This window comes from Sphaerodactylus townsendi, linkage group LG06, assembly GCF_021028975.2.
Source record: "Sphaerodactylus townsendi isolate TG3544 linkage group LG06, MPM_Stown_v2.3, whole genome shotgun sequence".
In the NCBI taxonomy this organism is placed as follows: Eukaryota; Metazoa; Chordata; class Lepidosauria; order Squamata; family Sphaerodactylidae; genus Sphaerodactylus; species Sphaerodactylus townsendi.
Genome location: NC_059430.1, coordinates 97,009,696 through 97,028,179, shown reverse-complemented (window position 1 = coordinate 97,028,179; position 18,484 = coordinate 97,009,696). Strand labels below are relative to the sequence as shown.

Genomic DNA, 18,484 nt, shown 5'->3' with positions numbered 1-18,484 from the left:
GAGGACTTTACAAAATCAGAACTGAAGGGAGCCCTGTAAATACCCCAAGGAAATTATTAATCCATAGACAGTTTTACTAACATGTCTGCACACAAATAGATATTTTAGTCATTTGTACTCTACCATTAGTCAGGAACCACTTCTACAAAGTTTCCTAGCTGGATTGTCTGGGGGTGATGGAGTGTGATGGAAGGAATCAAATTAACATACACAGAAATTATTGACAGGGATAAATCATAGATAGATTGGCTTTTTACTATTTCAATAAACCTTCACCTAAGTGCCAGCATTTCTGTGACCCATTTCTATGATGACCCTAGAAGGTGTTTACCTTAGGCACCTTGCCTGAGAAACAGCCTTTAACTTTGTAAAAGAGTTCTCCCTAACAGCCTTTGGTTCTTGTTTCATTTTACTAATAAGTTGCTTTGTTTTGGTTACTATGAGTTCAGCTGACTTCTATGCAAAAGGTTGTTTTGTTCCAGTCAGCTGGCCTATTTCAAGGCATGACGCATCACAGGCAGAGCCTGTAGTGAGATTCCTTTTAATTGGTTCTGCTCATCTTGGTTAATAGTTATTGATTATATGCAGATATATTGGTCTCTAAGTCACTATGTCACCACCTTATTGTGATGTCAAGCTTTCTATAATTGTCTAAACTGTATTTTGATTTTTGGGACACTTTTGAGAGCACAGCTCTGCTCCTTGGTGGAACATCCTCTGTACAGAAAATAAACCTCCTATATTTTTTCATACTGAAGTGTCTTTATTCTCACCTGGACAAATGGACAAATAGGCTATTGGGTCATCAGGAGCAAGCGCCAGGGGGCTATGGGAGTGGTTCTCTCACCCCTTGATTGCCAAAGTCCTTTTCCATCTCCCCACTAGTTTCTAAGCTTGCACTGGAAACTGCGCTCACTCTTCTAAACATTCCTCCATAAGCACAAGGACTAGAATCCCCCCCCCCCAACCCAAAAACTATCCATAAAACAAACTTTTGATTTTTCGAGTGCAAAATTCCACAATGGATACTGAGTTATTCTGCATTTGTGCAGTAAGTTGAGATGGTTCAACAAAGGCTTGTGTTGTTGTGTTGTTGTTGCAACCTTGCTGAACTGGGTTATTCTTTTGCAAACTCTGCCATCCAATCTTACATGAACAGAGCTACAGACAGAGGGGAAAACCACTGTAGGAGGTTCCAGGAACTCAAAGGTAGGGAAGGGAAAGATTTGTGGTGGATCACCATGCTACAGCATCTGCAGGAAAGAATCCCACTTACAGCAATATATGCGATAAGCAGCCCATCTAGAAGAGTAAGTTACAAAGAGAAGCCCCACCTTCCCCATGCAAATTGGCTGATCTGCGATTGTGCCCTTGTTCATCCAGGAGCATGCATGCGTGTAATTGCTCAGCCATGCAAAAGCTCTGAGGTCCATCATGTCCACAAGTGCAATTGCAAAGCATATCTTGGTCCGCATGCGCACACATCTTCCCCTCACACCCCAAACAGCCCATGCAGACGTGCTCACTCACCATCTTTGTGAACAGGAGAGCCATGGTGTAGCGCACCAGCCCATGACCACCGCTGCTGCCGAATTTCTGCCCACGTTTTCTTTGTCGTGCGTTGAATGGCAGCTTCATAGCGCTCCTGATAGAGAAGGAAGACGTCAAGAAGAAAGAGAGAAAAAAAATGAGGAGAGAGATTCAACTGTTACTGACAGCTCCAGAGAAGGATGCAGACACTGGGGAAGGATTAGGGTTTAGCTTGACTGAACATCAAGATGGATGAAAAACGCCCCAGCTGTTTTAGATTTCTAATTTGCCCCATGGTGAAGATGGATAACATGACTGAAAGACAATAACTAGACAAAACCAACAGAATAAATAATACGTCTCCAGAGGTGTTCACAAATTGCCATGTGATTTACGGATCACCTAAGAGGCAACTATTATATTGAGGGGCTATCTTTCCCACCTCCCATCTACTATGCCTACAGAGGCATAGCTAGGAGAAATGGAGCCCAGTGCAAAATCAGAGTTTTGCTTCCCCCCCCCTTGGTGTTTTTTGTGTTTTTTAGTGTTTTTTCAGTTTTTGGACTGCAGGAGGCGTAGTTTTTAGGCTAGCAGCATCAAAATTTCAGGGTATCTTTAGGAGACTCTCCTGATGATACCTTCCAGGTTTGGTGAAGTTTGGTTAACGGTCGGCTTATACACGAGTATATACGGTAATAGTAGATGGGGCTACCCTTTTGAGGGTCCATAACTTTGGACCTTCAAAAGGGTAGCCCCATCTACTATTACCGTATATACTCGTGTATAAGCCGAGGCACCTAATTTTACTACCAAAACCTGGGAAAACATATTGACTTGCGTATAAGTCGAAGGTGGGAAGCCGGGAGGCAGAGGGAGCTCCTTATTTAGGCAGTGACTCCCCCTGATGTCATTGCCCAAATAAGGAGCTCCCGCCACCTCCCACCTGGGCTTGAGGAAGCCCAACCTGCGGGGAGGTGGAGGGAGCTCCTTATTTGGGCAATGACATCAGGGGGAGTCACTGCCCAAATAAGCTCCCTCCACCTCCCAGCAGGCTGGGCTTCCTCAAACCCAGCCGGGAGGTGGAGGGAGCTCCTTATTTGGGCAATAACATCAGGGGGAGTCACTGCCCAAATAAGGAGCTCCCTCTGCCTCCCGGGATTTGAGGAAGCCCAGCCAGCCAGGATTCCCCTTCACCGTCCGAGGAGGGCAGCAACAAGCGGCTTGTGCAGCCGCAGGGAGGTCATCCCGGCCACGCCCCCAGCCTTGGCAGAGGCCAGAAGAGCCGGGTGGTACGCAGTGACTCGTGTATAAGCCAAGGGGGCATTTTTCAGCCTTAAAACAGGGCTGAAAAACTCAGCTTATACGCGAGTATATACAGTAGCTCCCATTGGAAACAATGGGAGATGTGGTACCTTCTTTGGGGGTCCATAACTTTGGACCCCTGAGCCAAACTTCACCAAACTTCACCTGCTGGTATCAGCAGGAGTGTTGCCGGACGATATGCTGAAATTTTGGTGCTGCTATCCTAAAAACTGCGCCCCCTGCTGGCCGACAAAATAAAAACACAAAAAATGCATTTTTGCTGGGGGCCCCCCAGCGCGATGCGCACCCCCCTGTCCTGTGGTGGCTATGTCACTGTATGTCTAAGATATATTTGTTTTCTTTTAATACAGTCCAGCGACAGAGCTTTCAAAGTTAAATCTGCTCTTACTTTCATATAAATATATATATTTATTTATATTTATATATTTATATAGTTGCAAAGGGTTCTCCCTGCTGCCAACAATTTGTTCAATATTCTGGTAAATGAGAAATGTTTTGTTCTTATCTTGCCTTCTCACTGCAATTTAGTTTTCAAAAAATATGGCAAAACTAAGTGGGTTCTAGATCAAATCAAGCCTGAACTGTCCCTAGAAGTTGGAATGACTCAACTGCTATAGTACTTTGGTCCCATAATGAGAAGACAAGAGGCACTACAAAAGACAATAATGCTAGGAAAAGTTGAAGGCAGCAGGAAAAGAGGAAGACCCAACATGAGAAGAATCAACTTGTAACAAGGAAGTCACGGCTCTCAGTTTGCAAGACCTCAGCAAGGCTATTAATGCGAGGGCATTTGAGAGGACAATGACTTGATGGCACTTCACATACAACACACATGGCAAATTAACATCACTGTTCTTTGTACAGTGTTCCTTACACATTTTAATAAACATTCTCCATGTTTGAAAAAGCACAATAGCAAAACAGAATAAAATTAGGACTCGCACTAAACATGTATTCTGTACTTTTAAGTGTTATATATTAATTGGATGGCATGCTCAGAGGCTTAGATTCACTAGCGGAGGGAAGAACTGATTTTCCACAATCCCCCTTTCAACGACAGACCCTCTTCACATTAGGGTTGCCAACTTCAGCTTTGGAAATTCCTTGAGACTTGGAGGTGGGGTGCAAGAATTTCAGCAGGGTACACTGACATAGAGTTCACCCTCCAAGTGAGCTGTTTTTTTCCCAGAGGAATTGATCTCTACAATATGAAAATCAGTGGTAATACTGAGAGATCTCCAGGCATTGTCTGGAGGTTGCCAACCATATTACCCCAGCACATTGCTTTCATTGGATTGAGGGAGGGGCTATGACCCCTAGTAGTATATTTCCAGATGAGATGCAAGAAAAATCCATTCACCTCATGGAATTTTTCTATGAGATACTATGGGAAAAAAGTGATAGTGCTGAACAGTACATAACTTGCCCCAAACCAGCCTAGAAATGATGCCCTGTTCCTCCACCCTTAATCCTCAGTTCTTCACTTTTGCCATAAGATTTGGTGGCCAAGACGTAGGGATGGCTCAGAGGTAACAGCAAGCCCTGATTTGTAGCAATACATTCAAACCTAGATTTCTTGGAGCTTGGGCCCCTTCCTTGCACACAGCAGGATATTCAGCCATTTTTACTTCTGTGATATTATGTCTAAGCCAGCAAATTATAGTTTCCTGTTTCCAAGCATTATATTGAAGAATATCATGTGTAGCAAACCAGGATTCCAAACTCAAGTTTAATCATTGTTTGCAAGTAAAATGCAAGCCTCAATTTACAAGTCTAGACCTAACCAATAATATGGAAATATCTCTTTATCCATCTGTACCCTGGGTTTGGGGAGAAGTGGGCACAACCCCTCAGACTCATTCTTATAATCCTAACACAAGGTTATGTATGAATCAAATTAAGTGAAATTTAAATAAACACTAGATTTGAATCCAGATCTCCCAAGGATGTTTTCTCTGTAACAGGAAAGCATAAAATTTGGCAAGTTAAAAAAAAAAAAAACCTCTGATGCCTTTGAATCTATATATCAAGTTCCATGAGAAATCTCTACCAACAATCCTACCATCTCCCCACTCCAGCAATTCCACCCCCCAGTTCTTGACCCTACCTCCCCCATCTATTCCAGTGAGCTATAGCCTGCCATGTCCCACCCTTCCAGCCGCTGGTTCTCTCTCATAAAACCCTCTACCCACCTTGTTCCTCTCCAGCTTCTGCCTTTGGCGCTCCTCCAGGACAGCACGCCGTTTCTCAGCTCGGACCCGCTGCTCTTCGAGCCGCCGCCGCCTTTCTTCCAGTTGCTTCTCGCGCAGAAGTCGTGCCTTCTCTTCCTTCTCTAGCCATACGGCTCGCTTGGCAGCTGGTGGGGAAAAGATCAAGGAGAAAAATAACACATGAGTGGGACTATAATGTCCAACCACCACAAACACACACAGTCCTGGGGCATATGTGTGGGTGTGCGTCATCCAGTCACAGCCCAAGGCCATCCAGCAGCTTCATGTGAAATCATAGAATCATAGAGTTGGAAGAGACCCCAAGGGCCATCAAGTCCAACCCCCTGCAATGCAGGGACGCATAATCAAAGCGCTCCTGACAGATGGCCATCCAGCCTCTTTTTAAAAACCTCCGAAGAAGGAGACTCCATCACACTCCCAGGTAATGCATTCTCCACTGTCGAACAGCCCTTACTATCAGGAAGTTTTTTCCTGATGTTTAGGTGGAAACTCTTTTCCTTCACCTTGAATCCATTACTCCTGGTCCTAGTCTCTGGAGCAGCAGAAAACAAGCTTGCTCCCTCACCAACATGACATCCCTTCAAATATCTAAACATGGCTATCGTGTCACCTCTTAACCTTCTCTTCACCAAACTAAACATACCCAGCTCCCTAAGGAAGGCATGGATTCTGGACCTTTTACCATTTTGGATGCCTTCTTCTGGACCCATTCACAGATTGGGGTATTGAATCCTGTTCTTCAGATTAGAGTCTGCTGCTCTTACCACTACATATATAAATATGTATATATACACACTCACACTCACATATTTATATATGTGGGTTTATATTGCCACATATATATGTCAGCTGCAACTTGAATAGCACTTTACCCATGCAGAAGCTATCGCAACTGGAGCACCTTCCCTATGAGGAAAGGCTGCAGCGTTTGGGACTCTTTAGTTTGGAGAGGAGACGGCTGAGCGGGGATATGATTGAAGTCTATAAAATTATGCATGGGGTAGAATATGTTGACAGAGAGAAATTTTTCTTTCTCACAATACTAGAACCAGGGGGCATTCATTGAAAATGCTGGGGGGAAGATTTAGGACTAATAAAAGGAAACATTTCTTCACGCAACGTGTGATTGGTGTTTGGAATATGCTGCCACAGGAGGTGGTGATGGCCACTAACCTGGATAGCTTTAAAAGGGGCTTGGACAGATTTATGGAGGAGAAGTCGATTTATGGCTACCAATCTTGATCCTCTTTGATCTGAGATTGCAAATGCCTTAACAGACCAGGTGCTCGGGAGCAACAGCCGTAGAAGGCCATTGCTTTCACATCCGGCATGTGAGCTCCCAAAGGCACCTGGTGGGCCACTGCGAGTAGCAGAGAGCTGGACTAGATGGACTCTGGTCTGATCCAGCTCGCTTGTTCTTATGTTCTTAACATCCAGCAATATGAGTCTGCTGTGTAGCAGTTTTGTTTTAATGTGTCTTTTTCAACAAAAAAAATTACATTACTGTTTTTAGCATCGCTGAGGCCTGTAATGTGCACGATCTGGCTGCTCATGACCCCACCTCCCAAGGAAGGGGGGGGGAACACAGTGAGTAGGCTCCTACCCCATCTAGGGCTCAGGCAGAGGGCTTTCAATGGTAGCACTGACTCCTGTCCACCTTGAAGGAGGCAAGAGGATAGGCTGTGACTGCTTCGCCTTGGCAGGGGGGTAGGCTGTGTGGGACACATCCTGGATTTTTGCTCACGGTTCCAGAATCTTTAGGACTGCCCATGCATAAGAGAGTATAATTTATGGATCAGCTAGAGACAGACAGATGTTTCTAATGAGTTTGTGGTGCTTTTCCTACATCTTTAATGATGGTGAGCACCGAGTCAGCAAATCAGGAAAATCAGGTCACAGAATATTTTTAAACGAATGCATGAAAGGCCTCAATAGGATCCTGCCATGGCGAAACACCGGGATGGAACCGCCCAGGCTCAGGAGGGAGGCCATGGGGGCTTGTCTTGCCGTGCCTGAATCCTCAGCTGACCGTAGGTTGGAGTGGGAGAGATCCAGAGCAACAGCAAGGGGCAGGATGCAAACAGGAAAGCCTACGCTGGGTCAAGCACAAAAGGGAGAGGGAAGCTGGCTTGAAAAATACATTCAGGGCAAACAATGGGGGAATGAGGGTGGAAAGTGATTTACGCCAGAGCAGCCGCAGAGCATGGTGTGTGTGTGTGTGTGTGCCTGGGTATGGGTGTGGGGAGAGGAAGAGCAGGAGAGAGGCTGCCGGAGCAGACAGCAGCAGCAAGCACTTAGCAGAATTAACAACCAGCTACAGACCCCCTCCCCACCCTAGGTTGAGAGAGGGCGGTTCTTTGCCAGGAAATTATCTCACAAGGCAGAAGAATACAGCATGATGACCCAACTAGACTCAATGTATGCCTGTCTACATGTCTAGACACTGGAAAAAGTAGTATGATTTCCCTTCCACACCCAATTTTCTGGTTACAGTTTTTTCTCAAATTAAAAACTCCATCCAATAAAATCTTTCCTTCCTTCCTTCCTTCCTTCCTTCCTTCCTTCCTTCCTTCCTTCCTTCCTTCCTTCCTTCCTTCCTTCCTTCCTTCCTTCCTTCCTTCCTTCCTCCCTCCCTCCCTCCCTCCCTCCCTCCCTCCCTCCCTTCCTTCCTTCCACAGAAAGGAATGGAAAAGGAGAACCCCACCTGATCCTCACAGAACAGGTCACTGGCGGAAAAGTTTCCCTGTCTTCAACCTGTCATTTCCATGTTCTGAAATAAGGAGTATTTTGTTCATGCAAAACTGGATTGAATATTCTAACCAACAGAAGCGCACCTAAAAGAGGATCATCTGTGTTACAAAACATTTGCAATTTGGCTGTTGGACACCAATTTAACACCAAGACATTGCATGAAAACAGAGATACAGGAGAGCTGGTTTTGCTATGAGTGACCATACTTTAGCACAGCACTTTCAAATGTCCAAAGAGCTTTGGGTATATTATCTTGTTCCTTAGGGACAACCCTGTATTGTTACCCTCACATTGTAGAGTGCTGTGTTTGGCAGAGTGGAGATTTGAATTAGTAACTTCCTGAATCATAACTATTGACCCATTACTATTGACCCTGACAACGCATTAGCACCTTATATGTTGTTCATTCTTAAAAACAGAGCATAGACATTTTTAAGTGGCTGTTGTTCTCTGTGGCACACATTGGAATGTATTTCACAGACTGCATTGAGAAAAGTCGTTCATCAAAGTAGGGATTGAAACTTTACATCTTTAGCTTCAGCAGCTCAGGAAAGAGCAACAGTAAACCCAGAGAATTCCCAATTTGGAGCTCAGACTCTTAGGGCGTTTTTCCACTCGAGAGTAGAATAGTGTCGACTCATGAGGCTGAAAGAGTCGACCTGTGTTAATCCCTTCGTTGCTTCCCACAGCAGCCGAGGTGGTCCTGCCGGAGCCGAGTTCAGAGGGCGGGATCACCTCGACTCATCATTCACTCGTCATATCTGATTGGCTGCTGCGTTCGGGCGGGAATGCGAACGTGCGTCCCTTTTTAAAAAAAAATTACGCTGCCATTTCGTTGCTACGAGCGGCATCCAATCTACCCTTCGTCACTGCGCATGATCGTAGTGTTACACTGTTACCCGGCGCGAGTCTTCCGTTCTGCGCATGCCCAAAACACTCGCCTGTGATTGGCTGACTCAGCGAATCGACCCGACGAACGTTTCCCACTCCGTCAGTTTTTCTTGAGTTCAACCTAGCTTCATCGGTTCACCTCACCATCGTGATGGATTCGAAAATTTAATGGCAGAACGGAGCAGAGCAGGACGAACCTATGTCGAACTCAGCAGATGTGGGGAGCACTTGGGTTGAACATAGGTCGAACTTGAGTTCGCATGGTCAGTGGGAAAACGCCCTTAGAGAGCACATTTGGAATTTTCAGAAAGGGCAACGGCTGCCAAGGCACAGGCAATCATGAAATGGCTACTATGGGAACAAGGCCAATCACAAAACAGTGGGACATTTCAAGTCCAAAAACATAAAGTCTCTGTCTACAGCCAAGCACAAGATGCAAACCTATTTGGGTTGCTAAGTCTGTCCCCTCAATCACTGGAGCTTTTGCGGGGGGCAGGCACAGAGAAGGGAAACATTAATCAATATCATTAACCAATGTCAGTGTTCACAGTGGGTTTCACCTGAAGTAACATCACAATGCTCTAGGAAAGGACTTCATACAGTGTTGTGATGTCACTTCCAGGTAAAAACTGGAAGTGATATCACAATGTCAATCACTGTCTTAACCTAAGATTGCCAGCTGTGGGTTGGGAAATACCTGGAGATTTTTTGAAGTGGAACCTGAGGAGGGCAGTATTTGGTGAGGGAAGGGATTTACACAGGGTATAATGCCACAGAGTCAACCTTCCAAAGTGGCCGTTTTCTCCAGGTGAAGTGAACTGATTTCTGTCACCTGGAGAACAGATGTAATAGCAGGAGATGTCCAGTCACCACCTAGAGGTTGGCAACACTATCTCACCCATTGATCACTCTTTTGAGTGAACATGGGGGGCATGGGAGCATCATTCAGAGGTAAGTGGTCAAAATAATGGCTATGCGGTGCCTGCCTAAGACATCACTTCAGGGACCCGTTTTGTACTAAAATTGGCAGGCTTCAAAATTATGGCAGCAGATGTGGCTCAGATGAGGTAAGGTGTAGAGTCCAAAAGCCAGCATGAGAAGCCATATGCAAGCAGCAGTCCACAAACAACTGAGAGAGATCTGGGTATGATCCATGTCTGGCTCCTCAGCTGCCAACCCCAGAGATACCAGGGTGGTGTGAATGAACAGCATTTACCGATGCAGCCCTTCTGCAGGATATCTGGCTGATCAGTTCTATTAAAAAGTGCTTTCAAAAATCATTCATTTTCCTTACAAGTAAAACTGTGGGACACGTTTTTGATTCATACGTTAATTTATACCTTGGTAAGGTGTCAGTGAGCACACTATCACATATAATTAATTCTGGGCTTTCCAGTTGCCCATTCCTGGCTCAAGATATGTTTGCAGCAGCAGGTAAGGGAGAGACAGAAAAGCCAAGTGGCACTTTCCCAGCAGAAAAGGAAACCATTAACAATTTTCTGTCCTTCAGTTGTGTTCAAAATCTGTCCTTGAGGGAGTCCATTAGGATAGGCCAGGACTGGCCCAGATGATAGGACTGGAAAACCCTTAACGGCGCCATCTTCAGGCACAGCAAGGAAATACAGGCAGAAGGAGGGCAATTTCATCCTGCCTTTGCTCACCAACCTTCTTTGAGATTGTTTGTGTGGGATATAATCTTGAAAGGACTTTGTAAAAGAAACACAGAATGTTTCATACAGGATGGAGAATCATGGGGTACTGCATCAGCATTAGCCTGGGACTTCAACCATGCTGATGTGTTCACCCACTCCTGCTCTGTCAGCCAACCTCCCAGCCTGTTAGGTGTACCCAGAGACAGACAATCTTGATCCTCACCCAAGTACTTGGCCCGTTCCTCCCGCCGCTCCCGGGCCAACTTGTGCCGGGCTTGAGCCTTCTGGGTAGCTGTAACAAAGAGAGAGAGAGGAAAAAAGTCAAAAAAAGCCAGTGCCGTATAGAAATTAGAACATCAGATGAGGATCTGGGAAACCGAGGTTCAAATCCCCACTCTGCATGGAAATTTGCTGGGCCAGTCACATACTCTCAAACTAACCGATCTCAGATTGTTGTGAGGATAAAACAGAGGAGAATTAGGTCAGCTTCCTTGTGTTCCCATGAGGGAGAAAAGCAGGGTATAAATGGAATAAATATATGTGTTTACCACTGCACAATGTCTGTCAGCAGAGGCGTAGCTATAAGGGGAAGGAGGTGTGTTGTGCACCAGGAACGCACTGGTGGGGGCAGATAATCACCCCTGACCCCTCCACCTTCCTTCCCACGCGCCCCCCCCCCCCCACTTACCTTAGTTTAAAAGCAGCCTGGTGGTAAAAGCAGCCTGGTGGGAACTACACTTCCCAGGAGACCTTGCGAGCCCCACTCCCTGCACCATTTTGCCCCAGGCCACAGGCGTTCCTCCCATTGAGCAAAGGGGGCAGTTGCCCAGGGCGCCCCCTTGTGGCAGGCGCCAAAAATGCAGGTTCGTTTGTGGGATTTTTTTGTATTTTCAGTGTTTTTTTGTTTTTGGCCAGAAGAGGGCGCAGTTTTTAGGCTAGCAGCACCAAAATTTCACGGATTTTTCAGGAGACTCTCCTGATGATATCAACCAGGTTTGGTGAGGTTTGGTTTAGGAAGTTCAAAGTTATGGACTCTCAAAGGGAGTGCCCCCATCCCCCATTGTTTTCAATAGGAGCTAATAGGAGATGGGGGCTACACCTTTGAGGGTCCATAGCTTTGGACCCCCTGAACCAAACTTCACCAAACCTGGGTGGTATCATCTACTGATCTCATGAACATACTCTGAAATTTTGGTGCTGCTATCTTAATAATTGCAGCCCTGACAGCAGGAACCCCTACATTTACCCAGATTCTCCTTTTAAATCCATCCCCTTCCTGACAATGCTTGTTTTCTTGTTTTCTTTCTTTCTTTTGTTCTCTCAATGCCTAATAAAGGTTGTTGTTGTTGTTGTTGTTGTTGTTATTAAATCCACCCCCTTCGGCATGGATTTAAAAGGAGAATCTGAGATCCCCAGTTTAAACATTGAAAGTTATGCTGTTTCAGGGTGGGGGAGAAGCCACCCCAAAATAGCATCACTTTCAATGTTGTCTAAACTGGGGAGCCCAGATTCTCCCTTTAAGGTGGATTTAAAAGGAAAATCTGGGCTCCCTAGTTTAAACACCATTGAAAATGATGCTGTTTGGGGGTGGATTCCAGCATCACTTGTTTAAACTAGGGAGCCCAGATTCTCCTTTTAAATCCACCCTAAAGGGAGAATCTGGGGTCCACAGATTAAATAACATTGAAAGTGATGCTGTTTCCCCCAATTGGGGGGATTGGATACAACACCATAAAATGTTTTCATAGCAGTAATAAAACATTTTGAAAGCATTTTGAAAATGTTTTTAAAATATTTCTGCTGTGTGGCATGGCCCATTGCTGTGTTCAGATTTGTGAGTTGGGGCATGTTCTATAATATGACGGTGACTTTGAAATGACCTGGTGGAAAAAATTATTGTTTGGTCACGGTGGGGGAGGGTGGCCACCCATGGGGGGAGCATCAAACTCAGGTTTTGCCCAGGACTCCAGTTTGCCTAGGTACGCCACTGCCCCAGGCGTCATTCCCGCCCCCCCGCCCCCCCACACACACTTCTGCCTATCAGTCTTTCATTTTTATGACTGATTGCAAACTGGGTTTCACTAGTGATTATAACATAAACTAAATGAGGGTTTAATGTATTGTCGAAGGCTTTCATGGCCGGAATCACTGGGGTGCTGTGTGGTTTCCGGGCTGTATGGTCGTGTTCTTGCAGCATTCTCTCCTGACGTTTCGCCTGCATCTATGGCTGGCATCTTCATCAGCCAGCAACAGATGCAGACGAAACGTCAGGAGAGAATGCTGCTAGAACACGGCCATACAGCCCAGAAACCGCACAGCACCCTAAATTAGGGTTTGTTTGGTTTGGTTTAGGACTTTAAGTGCAGGAGAACAATATAAAGAAGAAACAGTAAGGAGAAAGAGATGGAAAGGCAGAGAACAGGAGAAAAACCAGAAAGAGGGAAGGAAAAAAAATCAAGCACATGATTCAACACGGGAGTCTTGTAGCATCAAGGCTAGAAGCAGGTCAAAGTCTGAACTGTGTCTGAGGGAGATATGACTCTCAAAAGCTCATACTCTAAAAATCCTGTCTCTAAGGTTCTACTGGAGTCGAATTTAGAATTCTGTTCTACTGAAGACCAATAGAGCTACCCTCTGAAGGTGTCTTGAAATGTAAAAGAATCTGATTCTCAGCCATATATCATGTCCAATCCCTTTCCCACATCCAGTCAGAAAATACCCTGGAACTGTATGTCACAGAGTGTATGGCAGGTTGTCTTACCCCCCTCCATACAACCCCAATTTGGTTTCTTTAGCACATCAAGAAAAAGGACCTAGGGCAACTGTTGTTCAAATATGTCAGGTTATTTACTGATTGGCAATATTTCATGCAGGGGAAGATGCAAACATTCAACTCCCCCCTAGCCCTACCGTACAGCCTGAGCCCTTCGGGGATAGGGCGGTATACCAAATTCAATCAATCAATCAATCAATCAATCAATCAATCAATCAATCAATCAATCAATCAATCAATCAATCAATAAAAATGGTACTTGGAATGGCACTGTGGGCAGATGGTACTTACCCCATTGGCCAAAGGGAGCTTGAAAGTCCCTCACAGTGGTCAAAGAATGTCAAACATAAAGACCTGAGATGTCTAGGGTAGTGTTCTCCCAACTGGCAGAATGCTGGAGCTGGAGCCACGCCCAATGCAATTCACTCTTTCTGTACTAGGCGGCAGCTGTTCCCACACCTCAGTTCCCTGCACCCTGATATGAATGAAGAGCTACTCTCTCAGGTCGCTTCAGGAGGAATATGAAACTCCCTGAGAACCAGGCACATTCACTCATTAAGCTCCCTTATACCAGAACAGACCATTGGTCCATCAGGGTCAATACTGTCTACCCAGACTGGCATAGGCTGGTCCCAGGTGGCAGTCTTACACATCACTGACTACCTGAGCCTTTTAGCTGGAGATGCCAGGGGTTGAACCTGGGACCTTCTACATGCCACACAGAGGCTCCATCACTGAGCTATTGCTCCAGACATGCCAGGGATGAAACAAGGACTTTGGAAGACAGAGTTAGGCCCCAAGCCTCCCCTTCTGGCATTTACAAATACAGGTACTTTATAGAGAGTGTGGTCTTACAGGTCAGACAAATCAATATCTGCTGGCTGACAACCCAAATGCCAAGATACTCAGCCCAGGTTGAGCTGTACAAACATAAGCAGGCCACATTTAGGGGCTGGAAGCAGTAGCAACCCGTCCCCAACCCATGCCTTTTTCATTTTTCCCCACATTAAAAAGTTTTCACTTGGTACTCAGAGGAAAGCAAAAACGGTGCAGTTGGGACAGCCTCGTCCACCCTGAACACTGGAAAGATGGCCCTTATAGGCAGGTATAGACCATCACTTTGATAGTTCTTTAAATAAAAGGCAGCAAGACCACTCATCCCTTCTGCCCACGAGTAAGACCAAGAACTGCAGCATGACATGATCAGGTTTGAGAGTTTGGGGCACCACACCAAGTCCACAAACGTACTTTGTTTAGTCCGGGGGCTGGAAGGTCCCACACCAGAGGAAGGCTGGTTGTTCTTTGATGGTGTTCGAGGAGTTTCCGGAAGGCTTGTTTCTTCTGTGGCAGGTGTGGCATGGGTGCCTACTGGTGGGGAAAAATCACTTTTGGGGTGCACGGTCTTCTCAGCAGGAAGCGCTGGGGCAGGCTGAGGGCCAGCTGGGCCAGCTTGAGGGGGAGGCCTTGATTCAGCTGGGGACGCTGCAGTAGTTTCAGGGCCCACATGCCCATTCTGGGTAGGCCGCGTCACTTCCACAGGAATGGCCACAGAGGGTAGAGGGCTAGCTGCTGGTGTGAGGGAAATGGGAGACTGGTTACCCCGGCAACATCCAGTATCCCCAGCTGTTGCAGGTGAAGGGCTAGTCCGTTCGCTTCCAAGAAGCTGTGTTATGTCCTGGAAGATCTCCTTCGGGGCTGCAATGCAGAAGGAAACAAGAACAGTTAGCATGCCTGCTCCACTCACCAGTATCTAGCAGTCTCTTCAAAAAGGGCTTCCTTCCAACCCCTTCAAGTTGAGATGTCAACTACCCCAAAGGGTGTTTGTTTAGATGCTATACTCCACTTTTCTTTCCAAGGGGAACCCAAGGCAGCTTACAACATCTTTCTCCCCTTCTCCATTTTATCCTTTCAACAACTACCCTGTGAAGTAGGTTAGGCTGAGAGTGTTTAACAGACTCAAGGTCATATAGGGCTTTTCCGCATGGGTTTTTTTAATCAGTTCTAGCCCCATACTGCTTCATTTTATCCCCTAATTTCTGCATACATTGTTGGGCATTTAGTTTTCACTTGGGTTTATTTCTCTTTTCCTCAGTGTTTTTCTATTTCTTTGGAAACCATTTGTACCCCTATCTTTTTTTTTTGAAGCCAATTTTGATTTGCCCTTTTCCTTGTGAATAAATGTTTCTGTGAGGTTTCTTGTCCTGCCCAATCCCATGCACCTCCAGCCCACTTTTCAATAACAATTGGATTCACAAACAAGTCCTTTTCCTTTCCCCTGCCCTGGAGACATTTTCTTTTAAAATGCACTAAAATATGAATACACTTTTGTATGGATAGGTTTAGCAAGTCCTCTGAATTCCCAGTTTTCCTTTTTAAATTTTTTTTTAAAATTCTCTAATCCCTACTTATAGCTTTTTCCCTGTATCTCAAAAACTGGGAATTTAGAGAACCTGCTAAACTTATAATAGTAATAGTGCACTGCTATATCAGTATTTAGTATCTTTTTAAAATGCAGCTATGATACCAAAAAATCAAAGGGGGTTTGATGTGATGCTGCCAATGATGCCAGCACCCTCCCTTGAAAATCCTGGTTATTAAAGGCACATCTGGAAGAAAATAAGCTGACTTCATAGCTGTAAAAATGCGAAGGGAGGGCAGACCTGCCGAAGAACTGTGTCCAAACTGATTCTAATGCTTGTGGATCAATTGCCAAGACAATCAGAAGTGGAGGATGCAGAAAAGCCCTAAGTGAGCTTCCGTAGCAGAGCGAAGATTTGAAACGTGGTTTCCCAGATCATAGTCCAACACATTAACCACTGTAAACTACACTGGAACATAGTATGAGTATTGAGCAGCACTGCTTAGTGATTTGCTAGCTGGGCACAGAGAACCGTTCTCCATCAGGCATGAACCATTTATTTTATTGTTTACTTTATTTACTTCATACCCTGCCTTTCTCTCCAATCTGGACAGTTCACATCCTCCTCTTTCCTTCTATCTTCTCTTCTACCCTCACAACAATCCTGTGAGGTGGGTTACACTGAGAACATACGACTGGCCCAATGTCACCTAGCAAGCATCTGTGGCAAAGCAGGCATTCATACCTGGGCCTCCCATATCCTAATCCAGTGATGGCGAACCTATGGCACGGGTGCCAGAGGTGGCACTTGGAGCCCTCTCCGTGGGCACGCGCACACAGAGTTCGTCACATGGGGGGTGGAAAATCACCCCATACACACTCACATCTAGGCTGGTCTGGGCCACTGAGCATGATGTGTACGCACTGTGGTGATAAGGGAGGACTTGGCTGGCGGGCCTGGTGTCTGTTGCCCAAGGGGGGGGGGCGCAGAGGAGGCAGAGATGCTAGAGAGGCACAGAGCGGTGCGCGCGGGACTTGCTGGAGACTACAGCAGGCTGGCCCCTGCTCGAGTGGGTGGGGCGGAGGAAGAGGGAGCCAACCGTTTTTTTCTAAACCAAAACCTCAGCATTCAGGTTAAATTGCTGGGTTGGCACTTTGCGATAAATAAGCGGGGTTTGGATTGCAATTTGGGCACTCGGTCTCAAAAAGGTTCACCATCAGTGCCTAATCTAACACTCCAACCACTATGCCATGCTGGCTGAACGAGGGACGGGACTGCCAACTTTGTTCCCCACTCTTGCCAAGCTTCTAGGTTCCTAGAAGACAAGCCAAAATGTTCATCCTGCTCTTATGAGGTTCTTTGCTTTCACATGAGCCTCCCAGGAACCTGTGTCTGAATTTCACCCCAGAAGAACAGTGATGGAAGGCTTCAAACAAAGCTGTGCAACCTCCTTTCCCAACCCACTACAAAGGCACATGAATACATTCTGCACCAGAGATGGCCCCTCAGTTGTTCTTCCTCCATTACGTAACTCACTGCGTCTCTCCTTCCCCCGGCACACACACACACACACACCCTGCTTCATCACAACAGGACTTAACGGACAAATTATCTAACGCAGCAAGAATGTCCGGTGTGAGAGTTGGGGAAAACACCATCTATGTTGTCTTGCCCCACCTTGGACTATGAGATTTCTGAAGGAGGTGAGTCAGCAAGGCAAAGCTGAGTGAGAGAGACAGCCTGAGACTTGGGCAGGAATAGTGGGATAGCAAGGGCTGCCTCGTGAAAACAAGTCCAAACAACCCACTTGGTGGATGGAGAAAACTGAGGTTTGAAATCACCACTCAGACCAGTCTCTCTGCCAAACCTGCCTTTGGAAGTTGCCTAAAATAAGCAGGGTTGCCAACTCCAAGTTGGGAAATTCCTGGAGATTTGGGAGTGGAGACTGGAAAGGTTGGGATTTAGGAAGGGGAAAGGCTTCAGTGGTCTATAAGGCCTTTTCAAAAGCAACCATTTTTTCCCAGGGGAACTGATCTCTGTTGCCTGGAGGTCAGCAACCCTATTTCTGAGTCACTTACAAACATCTTTAAGGAAAGACCAATCCTCACCCTCCCGTAGGAGCCTTGGAGCAAATACTGTGAAGGCCCTGCTCTCAGCTGTTGACCATGTTTATAGGAGAGTGGGGCCTGACTGAAGGATTGTGACTGCTGCAGAGATTCCAACAAAAGAGGTAAGGCTGGCAAACTGCAGGCAGGGCCTGGAGATCTGCTAGAACCCACAAACTGTTCTTTACTTTGAAGTGGAAATATATATATGCATTTATTTCTGCATCTTTCCTAGAAAAGCATATACCTTTCCCATGCAGAACAAGGGTGTGTGTATCCGCATGTGCGAAAGGGTGTCGGTGCTGTTGTTTTCCTTACACCCCTTCGCACAAAAGAGAAAAAGTAGAGAAAATTGTTGTAGCGGCTTGAAAGGGAGGAATATGAAACTCGTAGAACTTTTCTTCCAGGTGGTAAGTTGGTGAGTGTCCAAGTCTTTTGTAAAGAGTCCCATTCCTCCTTTACTGCTGTCATGCACTTGTTCCTTTCACGCATGAGTAACATCGTCATATCTTCCCAGCTTATGGGTTCACTTTGGTTCTGCACATTTGCATAGCAGACATAATCCGTGTATCTCTTTGGTAACGCTCCTTTGGTAGTCCTTTCTGACCTTCTCACAATAGCAGCAGTCTCTCCTTCAGTTGGCCTGGCCTCCCCTGCTTCTCCTTCTGACTGGGGGACCTCTAGTTGAGTTGCAGTCCCCACAAATGACCCATTCTGTAAAGGTGACCTCCTCAGCATCATGGCTGCTTTCCTCTACTGTGGAGTCATCTTGTCCAGAAGCATTTAGGATATTGCTTTCATCTACATATGCAACATTGCGCATTTCCACTTCAGGATTCAGGATTTGATAGCCTTTTGAATGTTGGTT

General features: G+C 46.0%; 1 protein-coding gene across 2 annotated transcripts in view; it reads right to left on the bottom strand.

The window, feature by feature from the left end:
• MAP7D1 (MAP7 domain containing 1) overlaps nt 1-18,484 on the bottom strand; it is a 73,624-nt gene that overhangs the window by 27,320 nt on the left and 27,820 nt on the right. For both annotated transcript variants that reach the window (XM_048500960.1, XM_048500961.1), the window contains exons 2-5: nt 14,400-14,846; nt 10,602-10,670; nt 5,046-5,209; nt 1,531-1,645 (exon numbers count right to left, since the gene is read on the bottom strand). In XM_048500960.1, coding sequence (XP_048356917.1) covers nt 1,531-1,645; nt 5,046-5,209; nt 10,602-10,670; nt 14,400-14,846 — 795 coding nt within the window. The remainder of the gene's footprint in view (nt 1-1,530; nt 1,646-5,045; nt 5,210-10,601; nt 10,671-14,399; nt 14,847-18,484) is intronic.